This window comes from Notechis scutatus, chromosome Z (genome assembly GCF_049901735.1).
Source record: "Notechis scutatus isolate UNSWTSFEM ecotype Mainland chromosome Z, rNotScu1.2, whole genome shotgun sequence".
NCBI classification, from domain to species: Eukaryota; Metazoa; Chordata; class Lepidosauria; order Squamata; family Elapidae; genus Notechis; species Notechis scutatus.
In genome coordinates, this window is record NC_142025.1 from 45,818,324 (window position 1) to 45,837,142 (window position 18,819).

General features: G+C 43.2%; 1 protein-coding gene across 21 annotated transcripts; it reads right to left on the reverse strand.

The window, feature by feature from the left end:
* Positions 1–4,187: 4,187 nt before the first annotated feature.
* On the reverse strand, positions 4,188–15,915 carry BMI1 (BMI1 proto-oncogene, polycomb ring finger). Of its 21 annotated transcripts, none has more exons than XM_087948308.1 (10): positions 15,491–15,915; positions 8,922–9,055; positions 8,578–8,674; positions 7,916–7,971; positions 7,777–7,827; positions 7,416–7,524; positions 7,287–7,332; positions 6,786–6,884; positions 6,348–6,428; positions 4,188–6,243 (listed from the first exon to the last, which is right to left on the reverse strand). In XM_087948308.1, the coding sequence occupies exons 2-10, from the start codon at positions 9,031–9,033 to the stop codon at positions 5,911–5,913; spliced, it is 984 nt and encodes a 327-aa protein (XP_087804434.1). In that variant the 5' UTR covers positions 9,034–9,055; positions 15,491–15,915; the 3' UTR covers positions 4,188–5,910. The 21 variants fall into 21 exon arrangements, with proteins under 21 accessions (XP_087804434.1, XP_026531495.1, XP_087804433.1 ...); XM_026675710.2 differs by having other exon boundaries at positions 6,786–6,926; positions 15,672–15,814; XM_087948307.1 differs by having other exon boundaries at positions 15,672–15,813.
* Positions 15,916–18,819: the final 2,904 nt, after the last annotated feature.

Sequence of the window (18,819 nt, forward strand, 5' to 3'; positions counted from 1 at the left end):
GAGCGAGCAGGCAGCGACGATGCATTGCGCAGGCGCAAGATGGCTCCTCAGAAGTTTTGTGGCGGACCCGGCAAAGCGAGTCGGGGTGGGGGTGGGGGGCTGCTGGAGGGGAGTCCCGCCGAGGAGGAAGCGCTACCTTTTCTGCGGAAAGATGAAAGACCGGCCGGGGGGCAGCAATCAGCAGCAGGTTTGGTGCTCCCGATCCAGCTGAAGGCAACCCCAGGAGCTGCTTGTCCAATTCCCCGGGTTTTTGCTCCTTCCTTCCAGACAGGCTGAAGGTTTGCAGGACTTTCTTCTCTGGCGTGAGGAACCGAATCAAGACCAAACACAGCAAGGCGGCTTTCCAGGACAGTCAAGTTTGGCGGGAGAACGGAGTTCACCCAGTTCCTACCCCAGCTAATTGAAGCAAGAATCGCTGCTTTTACATAAAGGATTTAGGAGGAAACAGGTCAACCGCGCGAAGGTTGAAGGCGATGGCTTGTTCAATTGGCCCCGCCAAGCCAATTCCCAGGGCATGTTAAACGAGGAGCCCTCACAAGCTTAGCTAATTGTGCAAATTCGAATCACGACCTATACGTTTACCCTGTGGGCTGAGTTCGGATAAACACGAAGGTCTGCGCTCACCGTTTCCTAAGGACCCAGGCTAAGACAGTGCCGCAGGTCTTTGCAAAACTAAAGCATGTGCTCTCTTCTGTTCAGGAGGGCGTTTATGCCCCCCCCCCCGATGGTTTCTGGCTGCAAAAACAAGAGGGGAGGGAGAAGAGGACCCCAGACTTCTTTGGCTCACGGGGCAGAGATTGTCTTCTCTGCAGGCCCCCAGGATGCTTGCTGTACGTTCATAGGAGGACAATTCCCATCCAGTTCAGAAACTGTCTTTAACTGAAACATTGTTTAGCCAATTAACCCAGTTTCGGTTTGGCAGGGCACTCAGAACATATAGACAGACCCATTTAGTTTGAGGTTTACTGTATGTTTGGGAGTATCAGTTCCGCAGTCAAGTTCTTTTCTTTTTTTCCACTCCCATTGTTATCCCTTGGGTTTTTAAAGATTTTCCTTTTCATGTCCTCTTGCTTCATTGTTCCTAGTTCCTTTCCTTTCCTTGTCTTTCCTTTCCTTTCCTTTCCTTGTCTTTCCTTTCCTTTCCTTTCCTTGTCTTTCCTTTCCTTTCCTTGTCTTTCCTTGTCTTTCCTTTCCTTGTCTTTCCTTTTCTTGTCTTTCCCTTGTTTTTTCTTTCCTTTCCTCTCTTTTCCTCTCCTCTCTTTTCCTTTCCTTGTCTTTCCTTTCCTTTCCAATCTTGTCTGTTTTTTTCTCCACTCCTTTTTTCCTTTCACACCTTTCTCTTTCTCTCTCACACATTTTTTTCAGCTGAATGTGACCACACAGATCTTTGCTGAACAGCTTTGGACAGCGGAGATCAGAGATAAAGAGTCTTCCTTGGTGCTGGAGAGGATCTGGCACAATTAAGTTTTAACTCTGACCAAAAAAAATCCTCTTCCAACTGAAAAAAAAACATAAAAGAAAATCAAGAGACAGAAGGGGGCGGAAAGAATTAAACTGTGGAATAAAAGTAGACTTCAGTGGGAAATGATTTTGATCTACCAGGCAAAAAGCCTTTACGGGAAGAAAACAGCTCCAACCTTGCGCATGTGTGACAATGTCAAGATGATATCATAACTTTCCCCAGAGTAATGGACGTCTCAGGTAGAGGCTGGGGAGAATCAAGGCCATGTGCCTCTCCAAACAGACAATTGTTTTTGTTTTTGGAGAAGAAAGTCAAATCCACCAGAAACAGAGCATTTATTTAGATAAGTATCCAGGTCAGTGAGGACCGCTCAATTAGGGTACTAAACCATAGGGAGTGGGAATGTCTAGGGGACTTATTCCCGTCAGTCTGTCTCAAAATGACCTGGAGAACAAAGGGGACACCATCACCATGTAGTCTGAGTGTCTTCTCTCCCCTTCCTCCAGTATATTTGATCTTAGAAATGCAAGAGGATTCCAACCCAGCAGATAGGATTTAATTAAAAAGTGATGGATTACCTAGCCAAAGAGACCTAGCCCTAAGCATTTCAAAATATGTTTTATTTACCATTGAAATTTGAAATATATCAATTTGTTCTCTGTCTGTCTGTCTGTCTGTCTGTCTGTCTGTCTGTCTCTCTCTCTCTGCAGTTCTGTTGTAAATATGCCATATTCACAGCTTTCTGAACAACCTGCACTGTTTCCATTTTACAGACTGGGAATTAAGATGAAAGAATACTTAGGGAAACTGACAAGCTAACTTCCTGTTGAAAAGATCTCTTGCTGGTTTTTAGGCCTAAATATTTTTATTTTATCTCAAAGTTTGGCCGTGGTTTTGGCTATAAGGGAAAAGCATTTTATATGTGTAACAAAAGCACCTTTTTTTTTTCTTAATTTGAACACTGGTCGATGCTTTTAACTGAAAACCTTTGCTTATTCTGTGAACTAGGTATTATGAGAATGTTTTGACTTTAAACCAGTGCAAAGATTTCTACAACATAAGAACTTAAGTGGCTTGAACAATAGTGATAAGTAAGCCAGGTTCCAATGGCAGAGGAAGGAAAATGCAACTACATTTTACTTCTCTTTCACCTAGTATCCAGCCTGTGCTGTTGGTTTTTCATAACAGTTCAATACACTGAATTTATGAGATCTTCCTGTAGCAGCTTGCTGAGATTAAACACCACTAAACTTACTTTCTGCCAAGTATACATACATGGGATTAGTTTTTTAAGGTTGGTTACCTGAGGATAAATCTGCATTGCCGGTTTTACTGGAAATATAGTTGTGTGTCAATGTGTATGTAGGCATGCATCTTCAAATTCTTGAAAATCCTAGGTAAAACTGAGGTTAGAATTAACATGATTGTTTCTTAGCAGAAAAACTGAACTTCCAAGAATAACAATTATATTCTTGAGATGAATCTAACTTATATGACCCTGAATTATTAGGATCATTAGTCATTGCAAATATCAGTTAATATGAGAGTAGGAATTTGCATGTCTGAAAGCTTGAAATGGCTTGTCTTCCCTTGTTTCCAAGTCTGGGCTTTTCTTTCTCCTAAGGCATAATGTGGTTTGCCTGATTCTACTTTCATGTGATCTGTTAGCTAGAGCATTGTGATTTATAAATCAAGGTTTATGGCTTGACTTTTTGATCAAATCCTGCCAGTTGTAAGCTATTCCATGGACCATGATTAAACATTCAAATTAGTGTAAATTACATTAACATGCTCAGCAGCTTTAACTTATTACCAAGAGTACACATTCAAGCCACAATATTAAATGCATGTGATAGAAACCCATTTAGCTTAAATAGATGGGATCCACTTTCAGAAATATTTGTGATATGGATGTAATTTTCAATAGTTATATTTTACAAAGAAATTTTAAATATTATAACCACTGGGTTTTTTATGGCAAGGTTTGACTTTTAGCTGGATTTATTTTTATCCTAAAGTTTGAGATTCAGCATTTGGTTCTGTGTGCTAATCTCATTTTAAAAGCAAGGAGACTGCAAAGATTGATAGTTTAGTCTGTGTATTTATGTATAATCTTTATATCATTTTTCCCTTTAGATGAGAATTTTCCAACAGTAATATATAACTAGGAAAAAAAAGACTTACTTGCAAGGACAAATCAAAATCCTTTTCACTAATTATGGAACAGAAAGGAATATGGTCAAAAACTACAGATGGATTGTTTCAGTAATTTACTACATAAGACTGTATGTAGATATCATTTGGTTATATGAGAAAGATTTAAAAGCCTTTTGTTTTCCTTGTTAATTTCTGTGTATGTATATGTGTGTGTGTGTGTGTGTGTGTGTATATATATATATATATATATATATATATATATATATATATATATATATATATATATATATATATACATACACACACACACACACACACACACCTCAGTCACAAAGGATTATTTCTTTGCATGGAAGAGTATACAATTCATGTATCACCCTCGGCTCATGGGCTACTTTCATTTGGTCTTCTGTAAAAATAAATATGATCTTTAATTAAGAATAAATTGAGTTTAATAAAGCAGAGCCATCCTCTAAGTCGTGTGTACTGTATCTACATAAGTTCTCAATTTCTTTTAGCAAATAAAGAGAGAGGAATCTGAATGTTTACATCACAAGAAATCAGCAGGTATATGTAAAAGTAATGATTTAATGAATGTAAGCAAGACAAAGCATAGAATTGTGCTTTTTTTTTTCTTTTTTGCAGACTGGACACAACAAAATACGTAGCTACCATATCCCTGTACAAACATGAAACAATAGGCATATAGGATAAACACCCTTACAAATGTATAACTGATGAGTGAAGAACGGGCACATGAATGCACATACCACATATATATTTTTAACCAAAGCAAAGCACAAACTGAAAGATATTGGAGTTTCAAGAGACAATTTCAAGCCTTCCTTTCCCACCCCCCTCAAAAAAACCTGATACCTTCAGAAAACTATTTTGTAGAAAGGCTTCCAGGCAACTCATTTGTACCTGTTAATCTTTAACCAAGTTAGTACTGTACCATACACATACATATAGATATATATATATATTAAAACAAATTTAGTTAAAAAGCCTTTATCTGAATTAACTGGTTTCTTTAGAAAGAATGAATGAAAAAGATTCCTGCATATTTTATGGCTTCTTATATGCATTCCTGTGCTTTTTGTTTCTGGGGAAAAATAACCACATATTCCAATACTTTCCCCTATAAAAGAAATAAAATCAATAATAAAATCAAGTTGCTTCCATGTCCCTCTATTTTGTCCAATGCTTCATTTGCTCTCTCCTCCTTGGCTTTGGAGACAATTAATTACATTGGGTAAATGTAAAATTCCTGGGAAGCAGACAAGGCCCAAGAAGTACTTTTGATATTGTCGATTACTTCCAAGTTAGCTGAGAAGGAAACTCAGTCTCCTGCTTTCAATGGCAAAGAGCTGGTGGCTGCTTTAGCAGGACTACCACTACACCTGTCCCACAAAGCATCTGTCAGGGCTGATACTGCATGAAACACATTATTTTCGTTATAAATATATCATACAATACTGCTTCCTATTTTGTCATACACTTAATATGGCGTTCTTCCACAAATTTATGCCATCAAAACCTTACAAAAAGAGCTTATCTTTGTTTTCTTTCACAATTTCTTTTTTCTTTAAGCCAGCCAGTAAAATAAAAGGCAGTACCCGCTTTTAGCTATACAAGTGTAAATCTGAAGATAAAATATATCTTCTATACCACTTTTTACTTCTGTTGTTTTCTGATCTTTCAATGCCTTCGGTGTTGCTGCACAGAAGTTGTGGATGCAAACTATAAATCAAAATGGCTAATAAAGCAAATACATTGTTATTCACAGTGGTGTGGCTACATATACGCATCTTTTTATGCATATTCAGTCTGGCATTTAAGCATTCCGAGATGGAGAAGGATTTCAGAATGAGATTCCCCAAACCAGTATAGTTCATAATCCAAAAGATATATAGGAAATTAATCTGGATTTACAAAACTTTCATTTGTGGGTAAGCATCAATTTTCAGATTCCAAATTAAGAAACAGAAAAATAATGGGAAGTCCAGAAAAAAACCCTCTTCAAATATTTGGATTGTTATCCTTTGTTTTTCCATGTTACTAGTTCTTAAGAAAGAGTTTGTTGTGGTGGTTGTTTAATATAAAAAAGGTCCAACTTTTGTCCTCCCATTTAATTCCCAATCTTTATTCCTCTCTTGCTAACCACCAGGCATAGACAGACATGGAATTTGCAACTATAAAGCTTAATGGTGTGATATGATAGTGACACAGAGCAGAAAAAATAACCTCGGCACCCAGTCTTCAGAGTCAGAAAGGAAAATTTATGCCAGTCAGCCAGAAGAAGTTGTAGAACAACCATTGATGGATGCTTTCCGGGTTCTGTTGGTAAAGGAGCCATGGTGGTTACCACTTGGGCTGCTGCTGGTTCCATTCATAGTGCTAGAGATGTGGGGGAACTGGGGGTGGGGAGATTGCACCGGAGTGCTGGGGCTCAACACGCAGGATGATGTGGAAGGAGCACCTCCCATGGGGCTGCCAGCTTTTTCACTGCCAGAGTCACTTTCCAGGTCCCCACTGTTGTGCAAGCCATCCCTCTGCTGGCCACCTATTTTCATTCTCTTGCAGGTTTGTCGCACACGGTACTTTAAAGGGAGGGGGCCGTTCTGCCAAAGAAAATCAGAAAGGAAACCCTTGTTAGAAAGAGTGTACTTTTGTTTCCCCTGTGACTCAACATGGCCAAGACTTGGAAAGACTCTTATATATTTACCCTTCTCCAAGTGTAAATGTAGGCTATATCCATTAGTGTGTAGTAGTCCTTTAAAGGCTCTTCTTCATACATGACATCAATCTAATAAAAGAAATGAAATAATACTTCCTTTAACATGACAGGGAAGTGTGAAAGATTATACAACTGCAATATGGCATACGCTGTACTGTCTTAATCAAACATCACACATTTTATCTGAAATTAATAAATACATCGATTCAGTTGAGAAGATATCTGCCATTCTGTCAAAGGGCTTAGAATATAATGATTCAGAGAGAAACCCTCCAAAATCCATTCCTGTAGGTCTTTTATCTAAAAATGCTGCTGTTTAATTCCAAAGGCGAATTCTTTTCAACAGAATTAAAGTTTAAATAATGGCTTTAGCTAAAACTGTTTTATGACAGTTCTTCCCCATCAATGTCCCTAGGACAAAAGTACCTGAAAAGCATTGGGTATGTCCATTTTGCTCCGGAGAAACTTCCTTAAGTGCATTACAGTCATTGCTGCAGGACAGCGTAAATATCTTTTGTTGTTGGCCTGGGAGGGGCATTTGGTTGAGACAACATTCAAAATCTGATACTAATGTTCATTTCAATATAGTAGACAGAAAGAGATGGAAACATGGTTAAACTAGCAGCATGAAAACTAAATGCTCACTGGTGATCCAAAATCAATGAAGAAAAAGCAAAATGCATGCTTATCAGATTCTTCTTTTATAATTTAATTCATACAAATTTTATTCTTAAAAATGCCTACACTAACTAAGGGGGGAAAATAGGAGAAAGTTTTCTAATATATTATCAGCCTTTTTAATGCCCTTGATTGTAATTAGTAAGAAGGCATGCTCACTCTGCAGAATAACCGACTCTAGTAAAAACAAATATGGTTTTATTTTCTGAAAAAGAAATAAAAAGGTCAAGGAACCAACTATCTACTTACTTCCTCTTTGGCTTTCTCCTTCTCTTTGCTTCCTTTCCGTTCAACTCTAGAAAAAGGATATATATTATAGCAGTAAAGAAAAAAATATGAATGTACTAATAAAGATAAGACACTGCTTTTACAACTTACCTATTTTGGTCAAAGAACTCAATGGATAAGCTTATTATTTCATCATCTGCTATAATCCTTTTATCTTCATCTGCAACTTCTCCTCTGTCTTCATTTGAGCCATTGGCAGCTGCACAGAAATGTTCACAGTAAGTTATATTTTAAAATTCAAATCAGAAAGAGTAAAGACAACATCAGTCATAAATCATAAATCATAGTCACTACTAAAATTATTTCTGTAAATAAATTTAAACAATTTTGAATGTATAAAACATTTATTTGCTATGGATGAGCACTAAAATGGTAAAATATTTTTACAATCTCAACTTCTGCTTAGAAAGTAATTCTTTATAAAATTATAAACTCAGAATCTTTTTTTTACCATCAGCAGATGGATGAGCAGCATAAAAATCTCTTCTTCTTTTCATTTCATCTGAGAGAAAACATATTTTTGTTATTCATCTCTTCCAGTTTACACATTCTGTTACTGCATTGGCTGTTCAGTCCAATTGCTTACTTACTTTTGAAAAGACCTGGTACTAACTTGTATACAATGTCCTGGAGAGTTTTATCAGATCTGGAATATAAAGTCCAATGTTAATATTTACAACTTCCCAGAACAAAAACAGCTTGGTTGAGAATTTTTAACCAAAACTTTAACCAGATTTGAATTGTTTTATATAAGTTTTAGATCTATGCTATTAATCTACCTGTATTTTTTTTGCTTTGGTAGAAAGATATCAGATTAGACTGTCACCATTGTAAAAATGTAGGCATTTAATAAAAAGATGTAACCCTTAAGCCAATGAAATGCAACTAAATAATGATTTATCTAAATAATTTAACTTTTGCATTTCTTGATCAATACTTTATACTTTATTTATAAAGATCAATATTGAAAAAAATACAGGAAATTAATATGCACACTGACAATGAGAACAAATTGCAATTGAGGCAAAGTAAGAAAGAAAAGAAAGATAAAGGGAATAAAAATGGGCTTCTAATGTAGAAAAAGAAGAAAAATGACTAATTAAAATGCAAGACTGATATTTATGGAAATAGTACAATTATGTTTCCTGGACTGCTCTTTGCATTTGCATTGGCAAGGAAGTTGCACTGAAAGAAATGTAATATATGAAAAGATATACTATGACATAAAATATTTAGTTGTCTTTTTTCTTACCTTATGTTCAAAAGAGGCCTAGTTTTGTGAACTTGGACATCACAAATTGGACAATACTTGCTGGTCTCCAAGTAATGTACAATACAAGTCTTACAAACTGCAAGAGGAAAAAATATATAGAATTGTAAAGAAATAAGGTTACAAAGCAGAATCAAGGCATGGTTTTCAGCTATTATTTCTAACCCAGACTCTAAACAAAGTTAGCTGTTTTTCGGCAAGAAAGGGCCATATGGTCAGTGAAGGAATTTGGTCCTGCAGAGCCAACCTTGCTCCACCAGGACCCAAGGGACAGGAGGGCTGGTTGGCAGCAGGCCCCTGATTAGAAGCAACCAAGCAGGACTTACAGGAGTGCAGGCACTCGATGATCGTGGTAGCATCGATGAAATACCCTCCGCAAATCACACACATGAGATGGGGGTTGAGCTCCGTAATTTTGATGCGGGTGGTGCGATGCATCTTGGTTCAATCCGAGGAGACTCTAAAAGGCGTACAAACAAAGAGGAGCGCTTTAAACACCGTGGGGGAACTTCGGAGGCGCGGCCCAACACGGTTCTCTCACTTCCCCGCGGCTTAAAAGTGGCCTCCTCTAGGGGAAGACAAACAATCGGATTCAGGCGAGAAAAAGGAGGTGCGAAGCCGCCGAGCCAAGAGCGCAAAGAAGCGGCAGTAGAGCGGGGCTCCTTCCAGAGCGCTCTGTCCCACTGACCACCTGCCCCCAGCCCTGCACGGCGACATTCAAAAGAGGAGTTGCCTGGGACGGGCGGAGGAGGCTCCTTGGGGCAACTCCCACGGGCTTTCCCCCTCCTCTCCCCCAACAGCGCTACCGGAAAACCGCAGGTCTGGATTGCGGAGGGGAGGTCGGGACAAGCGGGAGGCGGGAGAGTGATCCTAGTGGAAGCGCGGACGTTGCTCTGGGCATTTCCGGCGAGAAGGGGGGGGGGTGGCGGCCGCGGTTGAAGCGGCGGCGGCGGCGAAAGAAGAAGCAAGCAAAGGAGGGGTGGCTGGCTGGCAGCTGGCGCGGTTTGGGCCCGCACCTCGGAACAAGGGCTGGCAGGCGGGTAGCAGCAGGCAGGATAAGATCAACCCGAGCCCCAGGAACGGGGACGGCTGTTAGCTCGTAGCCGCCGCCAACCCAAGAAACTCGGGACCGAGCCGCCTTCGGAACCATTCTAGCGAGGGGGTTGCTATAGCAACTTACACTTACACTTGGCATCCTGCCACCACCCGGAGCGCACCAGGGGAGAGGGGGCGGGGAGGCGCCAGGCTGGGAAGAGGTGGCGTGGAGAGGAACGGGAGGGGGCGCAGGGGTTTGGAGGCCCGGCGCGGAAGAAATCCCAGTCCCTTCTGGGGCAACAACTGCTGCCCCTGGGGTAGGGATCAAGCAGGGAATAGGGAGAAGAAGGACGGGCCGCGGGTACCGCTGTAGAAAAGAGCCGGGATCGTGGCCAGGGATGAGGCCGGGGGAAGGATCCTGGCCGGGTGTTGTTGGCGGGGCCAAAATTCCTCCCCGAGCAGTCCAGTTGGGCGGGCAGACGCGTCGCAGGAAAGAAAGCGAGGACGCCAAAAGCGGGGCTGGTAGTAGGAGGCCTCGAGGGCGGCCCGAGTCAGCTCTGGGGTCGATGCCAGACCGAAAGCAAGAGGCTCCCTCCAGGGGCTTTCGGTTTCTCTCGGGGCCTCCATCCACGTCGGCCACGGGCAAGAAAGTGGCCGTTGCTTCCTTCCCTTCTTCGCCTCCCGGCTCCGCGACATCACTTTATCGCCTCTTGGATCGCCAAGGCACAGAGTTAAATATTGTCCCCTTTCGGGTTGGTAAGAGACTTTAGAGGAGCGCCAGCCTTTGCCATTGACCCGACTGGGATTCAAGAGAGTCCTAGCACACCCATCTCCGGGCTCTCGTGGACATCCTGCTCTGGCGTCCAATCTTGCAGGGTCGCAGATCCTAGGATGGTGCAAATGTACCGCGGCTCTCGGGCTGCAGCCGGAAAGTGAAGAGAGCAAAGCAAGTCTTTGGGGAAATCCTCAGGAGGGGCATGTTGCTCCACCGCCCGGCAGGGAAAATTTCACGATGGGAGGTAAAGGAAGTGGGGAGGTTAGGGTCAGTCGAAAGAACAGGTTCCATTCCCGCAGCCGCGGATCTACCTGTTTTACTCTGAACACTCAGCAATCGAGGCAAAATGTTCCGACGCTTCCGAAAGAGCCCCGAATTCATGACCAATGTTCCAAAAGTTGCGAGGGTAGGTGGGAGAGGGATAGAGAGTACAACTAGGATCGTTCACCACAAAACCAACTGCCAAAACTTCACATTGTATGTACCTCTTCCCCGGATGGAGAAAAGGGAAAGAAAAACAGAGAAGAAAGGACACAACTGCGTGAAGGAAATTGCTATTTTTATCTTTTTGGGGGGTGGGGGAGCAAAAGATATACAAGTTTGGAGTAGAAGGGGAAGGAGAGATTCGATAACCTGGGCCTGAGAACTGGCAAGGAAAACAGGAGCCCCCATGCCTGGCCTCTCCTTCTGGTTCCAGAGCATTTTTCAGGATATGAATAAAGGGCATACTTCTCCACCCAACATTTTAGCAGATAATTGAAGTCCTTTTTACCACTACCACCACTACTATCATGATAAAACACATCTATCTGTTCAAATCAAGATGCAGTAAATACAGATACTTTAACCAAAAGGTAGATTAGAAAGGGTCCACCAATTCAATAGACTTAAATTTTTTCCCCCAAGCAGTGAGGCACAGAAGAAGGCAACTCAATTAGTCAGAAGATACAAACACATGTTTCATTTCAGGGAAACAGAGCCTCTGCCTAAGTAGAAGAAAACTGAAATCAAGCGTGAAGCTTTGTTACTCAAAGCTTATTATTTATTACCTACTTAGCTCCCTCCTCCATGATCTCGTTGGAGGTATCAACTGAATTCTTAAACCAACATTCCTGAATCAAAGCTACGCATCAGTGAAAGATGCCAGCAACTCCCATGCACTAATTTATATACACTCATAAACAAAACAGGCATCCCATTACCCAAAGTACTAACTTTGGGGTGGAGTAGGGGGCTTTTATTCCCTAGTGTTCTTTCCCTGAAGTCCCCCACCTCATTGTAGTAATGGTATACCTTTCTGTATCCAAGACACAATGCCTTTTAATATTGTATTTTATTTTCAGCCCCCCCCTCCTCCATGAATTCCACCAGGAAAACAGAGAGAGATAAAACTTGTTATCTAAAACTATGTAAGGTTACCAGCAGCCTTACATGTGTTATGTCAACCTAGAAAACTATGGATAGTTGGGTGGATGGATGTTTTAGAAATTAGGCTCTAGGCTCTTGAGATGTCAATTCATCAAAGCTGCCTAAAATAAGGAGGCTTGCAGGGGCAGATGTATAATCTGGTCCACTTTGCCTTGAATTGTCATTAGGTGCCGTTTTAAAGGTAATCCCTGAAGCATGAATGTCCCACTGAAGAGTCCCAGCCAAGAAAGAAATAGGTATGTTTACTATAACCCATATTCTCTCCAGCTAAACCCTTTCATCCAGGGAATGGACCTCTCCAGCTAGTTTCCTCAAAGGCAGGAGCCAGTTCCTTTCTGGCTAGGTAAATGCTGATACATTGAGTGGGAAGGCTCAGCACCAACTAACTATATATATTAAAAGATGAGCTCTAATTTACCAGAGACCAGAGCAGAGAAATACCCAGCTTCACAAATCACTCTTTCCCTACACCTTGAAGTTATATTTTTGGACTTCCAAGAAAGATCATTTGAAACTAACAAGTATTGAATAGTGGGAGGCTAACAAAAACTCAAAAGGACAGTGAGGAAGGCTGTGGATCACATAGTTAACTTTCCATTTGGAGAGAAAGGTTAATTGCAGGGAGAGAAGATTGGATTAAGTGCCCTTGAGTTATTTCCCACCAGGTATTAAAACAACAAAATAAGCTGAGTTGTAGCAGTATCTACTTTGTCAAGGCCACGAGATTTTACACAAAACAAGTTTCCCACCCAGGCACCTTTAGAGCCAGGACGAAAACCATCACATCTGGGCTAACAAGATGTTTCAGTTAACCTTCCCTTATTCAACTTGGAAGGGTAAGATGTGTGAGGGAGAGGCGAAATCCTGGTTAAATAATAGAAAGCTGCAGTAGGATTGCTTTGCAAGTTCTATTAACTCAGCTCCCTCAATTCCACCCCATGTTCAATCTGGATATAAGAACTCCAAGAATCAAACGCGCGTTAACCTCTCATTGAAGCTAGATTTCCAACCTCCTGTCCTCTCTTCCAAAGCTCGGGAGAAACTTCAGCATTTTAAGCACATATGCGAAAGGGCACGCTAAAAGAGAACCGCCATCTTACCAAGCCATCTTACGCCACACAAGTGTTGGTCGAACTTAAGTTAATAACATTTCTCCGGAGATCTCCAACGGCTCAGCGAACCCTCCAGCAAGATCGCAACCCCCTGCGGAACTCATCCCTATAAAATGGGAGCGCTAGGTGGCTTTTGAACCCCCCGCCGACCCGTTTATTTCATAAGCGATCGCCATCCCGTGACCTAGGCAGCTCAAGATTGCACGAAGTGTCGCTCTTCGATCGAAATCTGCCGATAAACAAAGAGCGCTGGACTTGGATGGCTAGTCGCAACCGAAAATACAAACATCCTCCTTCAGGGCCGTGCATCCAGGAGGGCTCTACGACCTATCTCCGATGGAAAGGGAACGAAAATTTGCAAGCGTTGGTGGCGGAATGAAACCAAGCGCCCGGGTTGCTACCGCCGCTGCTCTGGGCGCGCGCGCGAGGAGCGAACCGTGTGCGTGTGCGTGTGGCTGGAGCCGAGACTGTCAGCGCTTTTCCCATACGGAGAACACGGGGACACCGAAGCTCCCGCTCGCAGCCTTTCAAACCGCCCCCCCTCTCCCCAAAACTCTCCGCGGAGTCCCCATCGCCCTCCGACCTCGGCTAGAAAGCGCGCCCCTGCACACCTACCCGCGGAAGGACGCTGCCGGGGGGCGACCAAAGCTGCCGGGAAAAGACAATGAAAGTTAAAAGTCGTTCAGCAGAAAATGAATGTGAGCCAAGCGGCCATCTTGAAACGAACTGCAGGCGCTGTCAGTTGCAATCAGCGTATTGCTGCCGCCGTCGCTGTTACCGTCGCCGCCGCCGCGCCGAGCTCCTTTTAGTTCCCCAAACAGCCGGGCGGTTCTCCTTCGGCCTCACTCCGAGTCTGCTTGCCTTTCCCCTCCTCTTCCTTTGCGCGTCTCCTTTTCTCTTTTCTCTCTTCTTTTTCCACCCCCCACCTCGCTCGCTCACCCTCCCTACTCCTGGCTGGCTGCTCTCGCCTTCCTTAAAACGCGTAGCTCCAGCGCTGGGCTCTTAAAATATTTCCGGCCCGTCTGGACTGCCACTCTTCCTCCTCCACCACCAGCCCATTGTCTCTCCGGCTTCCTAGCCCTCCTCCCGGCTCCGTCTATCGGTTCCCCCCCCGCCTCCTCCGCCCCGGTCTTGTGTTTTCCCTCTCCTGCCTTCCAGAGAGCTCTTTCTCTCTCCACTTCGCTCTTTGTAAAAATAACAATAATGATAATATGAAAATATTTGAATAATATCAGAGTTGTTGCTGCGGAAGGAGCAGGCGGGGAGGTGGAGGCAGTGGAGAACCGCGAGTGGTGGTGGTGGTGGAGGGAGCGAAGCACTGAAGGGGCACAGTGGAAACTGACACCGTAACCAAAATGGCTCAGAGTTCGCCCGCCCCGCCAGCGTCACGTGGGACTCCTCATTCCTTAAGGGTGGCCTGGGAATTAGTGTCGGTGTAGTCGGAGCCGTCAGCCTCCCTGTGACCCAATCCCGCGACTCGGACGCCTCCTCCCCCGCTTGTGCGCCGCCCTCCCCTCCCCCTCTCCCTGCCCTCCGCCTGCTCTTCCGCCTCCCCTCCAGACACGCGCGCGCGCACATACTTCGCTAGTCCTCCTTTTTTCCGCGGCACTCACGCGGCTGCCTCTGTTCCACCTCCTCCCGCTCTTCCTCTCTCCCCCCGCCTCGCGCACTCACGCGCGTACAATGCCTTATTCCTTTCCTCTCCCCCCGCCTTCCAGCTTGCACACCTACCCCGCGCTACACACACTCATTCCTCTCTACCGATTTTACACGCCCTGTCACCTCGCGCGATCAACCCCTTTCTCGCTTAACAAGGGCACGCAGGGATCTCCGTTTGCCCTTTTTCCTCTCTCGTTCTCCGTTAAATCTGTCCTTTCATACAAAAATCTACCTCCACCCCCCTTCTTTTAAAGGCGTAATAAACTGACAGACCTTTGGCTTCAGTCTCTCCACCCCGAGCCTCTGCTACTGAAGCTGCTCTGATCCTTTCTCCTACAGCCTGCCTCCCCTTCGCGGCGCGCGCGCGCACACACACACTCCACACACACTCACATACAGACACTGGCTCGCGCGCCACATGCACATACATAGACACACACATTGAAAAAGGTTGCCCACCATTTTAGCAGCCAGTATGTGTGGCATTACTTCAGCGCCTTTCCCCAGAGCCTCTCCTTTGCCCCCAGACCTACTGTTTGCTCTTGCCCTCACCTAGCCTCTCCCACAACACCGACCTCGGCCGAGCATTCTTCCTCCACCTCCCACGTCTTCCTGGGCACCTCAGTGTTAAGACACCTCAGAAATGCTAGAAAGGCGGTCCAAAGTGGTATTATAAAAGTTGGGCTGATAACTGGCAGCTGAAACCATCAACCCCGAGCGTCACCTCAGCCCTTCCACCTTCACTCCTTTTCCGTTAGAGCGGATTTTCCCGCTTTGGCATCCGGCCGCGGATTACCAGGTGCGTGCGACTTCTCCAGCCCCGGCGCAGATCCCCTTCTCTTCTGGCGCAACTCAGCACTACGTCTCCCTTCCCCAAGTCCTTTACCTGGTCCAATATCTCCGATCCTTTCTTTTCCGACTGAATCACAACCTTTTCACGCGAGAGGGATTCGAGCTACTTTGACAGAACCAAACTCTCCCTTCTCCATACACCTATCTTCTTCTGGAGCGGTTTTTCTCCCCCTCCCCCCAAAAGCCCAAGTCCAGTCTCGTTTTCCCTCAGGTACCTATTTTATTTTCCCTTCTCTCGCATGCTACTTCATCCCTCTTCCCTCTTCCGTTTTTTGCCCCTTCTCAAAGTGCTACGAACGAGTATTCCGGATTTTTTCAGCCAATAAGGTATAGCGTTTTATTTCACCGCCTCAAAAAAAAACTCTCTCTTTTTATTTTTCCCCCCTTTGTTTGTTGTGTTGAACAAATAATCTACTCCCTGCACAGATAACCTACTCCCATATCTACTCCCACACATCCACCCTCGCAAGCCCATCCAACCTTTGAAGGTGCCCTGGCACACATTTTTCTCGGTAATTCCCCCCCGCCTTTAGACACGCCTTCTCGCTTCCCGCCTGCCTTCAAGGTTATAGATTTAGTTCACCACAGAACTCTGGCACCTCGCGTCTCCTACAGCTGATTTTAGAAGACTTAGGTGAAGGCGGTCTTCCAAATTCCCCACACCTCTCTACACACCTTCGCAATTTAATCTCACACAATTGCCCCACTTCACAAAGCCCAGCTCCGGAGTCCCTGGCTGTCTGACAAGCATTCTTTGTAACAAAATTTTCGTGGTCTTACCTTCCCTTTTCTCTTTTTGCATAATAGTAGAAACTAAGTAGAGGCACCAATTTTGAGAGTAGTTAGAGACAGCATAGTCTAGCTGGTCTGTTTGTCCTTTTGTGTCCATACGAACCAACCAGAATCTTTCCGAACTCCTCAAGATTTTTCAGCTTCTTCTGCCCAAGATTGAAGGACTAAGTTCTTGATTCTATTGACTCTTTTTGAGAAACAAACAATCCTATGCTAATGTAGGCATTCCCCTTCCTAAAAAGATAGTATTTTCTTCATTTTTGGCAGCTCTTTGTCTCAACAATTCTAAGGTCCCACCATTGGAAATTGTTGGGGTTCCTGACTGACATCATTTTCTTCCATCTTGGCAGGTCTTCGTGGGATGCATATTGTAGGTTCCTGAGTAGATGAAGAGTGGAATGTCTATTATAGGAAGGAAGGCGGTGGCATCAGAAAATGACTAAATGACACAGGGCTGTATTGAAGAACCTTGGGATTAATCCACTTCTCTGAAAGATTTGCTATCAAACTCACTTTGAAGTTAATAACCTGCCTTGTTCCTCCATGCCTGGCAAGCATCCTGGCATATCATCTTGTTGTCAACCATTTATTGATATTAAAAAGTACCATCCTCAACCAACCATCCAAAGAGACTAATGAAAGAGGGCTTTTTGACTATACCCTGACAATTTGATCCACATGAATGCATTAGTTTGGATACAATATTGTCACTCTCAGATCCTGCAGAGATCAGGAAAGTGAAGACACTGGTTAAAAAATATCCTTATATTTCATCTCCAGGAAAATGATGGAAGGGGAAAAGAAATATTCCTGGAAAGCATTATTTCACAATAGGGTCAAACCTCCACCAGAGAAGAAAATCATGCTGTAGATTTCACTGTACAATTCTGTTCAATCCAAGATATGATTCACTGCAACGCATGCAGCAGTTAAATGCAAAAGCAGGTCGTACCACTTTTATTGAATGTCTGTCTTATGTTTAGGTTGGGGAGGGAAATGTTTTAAGTAGGAATGGCTTAGCACTCTGAATGGAATCTGCCTGTGACCACTATAAGGTCCTCCCTTGACCAGAAAGTCTTTCCTTAATAGCCTTTCCTGACTTGTCACTCTCCCTCAAATGTGTTGGACTTTCAATCTCCATTATTTGCATACACCCCCAAGCATATAAGCATCTAGATATAGTTGGAAGGCAACAATTTATGGAGTTGTCTAGCAATATATGAACCAGAAAAGAGAATGGTGGTACTGAGCAAAATATTTAGCGAAAGAAAATCTATTATCCCCAGACTATCTTATGCTTTCAAATGACCCAAGGTTAGAAAATTAATAAAAAAATTCTACTCTGTTCTTTCCATGCATTAAAAAAATCCTGTTAGGGAATACAAAATATGAAGACCTTCTTGCTACTGTATAGCAGATATGGTTCTCTCCAGATGTTCTGAACTTTAAACTTTCCAGAGTGGGTAATGCCTAGAGTTGGAAAATTTAGGCTAAGGCATTCTGCTGCTTGCACACTCCCTCAGGGCTATGAAAATAAGGAGGATCATACTTTTCTCACCCTGGTGAATGAGTGGGACAACTGTAGCAGATCTTTAAGCAAGCAACCTTTATGGGCTGAATTGTTGTTAAAAAGTAATAGAATGAGAACTAGGGTGCTGAATTTCCTTCTCTTTGCAAGCCATATTTTGTGCCTCAGAACATATTTTGTACACCACAGAGTTAGGACCAATGTATATAATGAGATTTTTCTAACTTGATGGCACCATAGGACAAGATTCAATTCCTTTGTCTCTGCATCCCTATAGTCATTGGGATAATTCTCACAACTCTTGTCTCATTTAGATTATTGTACCCTATGACTATCATTGTGTTGTACCTTATGATTCTTGATGAATGTATCTTTTCTTGTATGTATACTGAGAGCATTTGCACCAAGACAAATTCCTTGTGTGTCTAATCACACTTGGCCAATAAAAAATTCTATTCTAGTCTATCCTCTCCACATAGCAAAAAGCACTTAGAAGATGGAAGGAAAATGAGAACTCAAGACTTTGTGCATCCCACTCTCCATATATACACCAGACTGAAACTGCTGCCTCTCTACTAGGCTAGGTGTGTAACTAATAAGTTCAACCCACACTGTGACTTGGGGATAAGATTTTTTGTTTTGGGAAGAACAGAGCCATGGAGACAAGACTGGTCATATTCTATTTATAGTCACTCAACTGCTGCAATTCAGAACACTCCAACAATTTTCTATTTACAGAAATGATTGAATATTTAATAAGTCAACCCAAGTTAAGGCAGGTGAATGAATGGATCTTCTCAGCTTTTCATGTAAATAACTCCAACATTTAAAAAAAAAGGGAGGGGGAGGAAACAGCAGGAACTTGCCTTCAGCAAATAAGGTGCAAGCAAGGTGATAACTTTATTACAGTAGAATGACTTTAAACCTAGAACTCTATACCTCTTTAACATGGGTTTTGTAGAGCAGGTCTTCTTGGAATAATGTAACTGCTGGGAATCCAATCCTTCCCAACCCATTATTATAAATCAGATAAGACACACAAA

Excerpts from the sequence above, each read along its gene's own strand:
- BMI1 (XM_026675710.2), bottom strand. The coding sequence starts at position 9,033 with ATGCATCGCACCACCCGCATCAAAATTACGGAGCTCAACCCCCATCTC. Across the intron at positions 6,927-7,286 it reads AGGAGAAAGCCAAAGAGGAA|TATCAGATTTTGAATGTTGT; the intron begins GTAAGTAGATAG and ends AATGAACATTAG. Across the intron at positions 6,244-6,347 it reads ACATTTACACTTGGAGAAGG|AACGGCCCCCTCCCTTTAAA; the intron begins GTAAATATATAA and ends TTTCTTTGGCAG.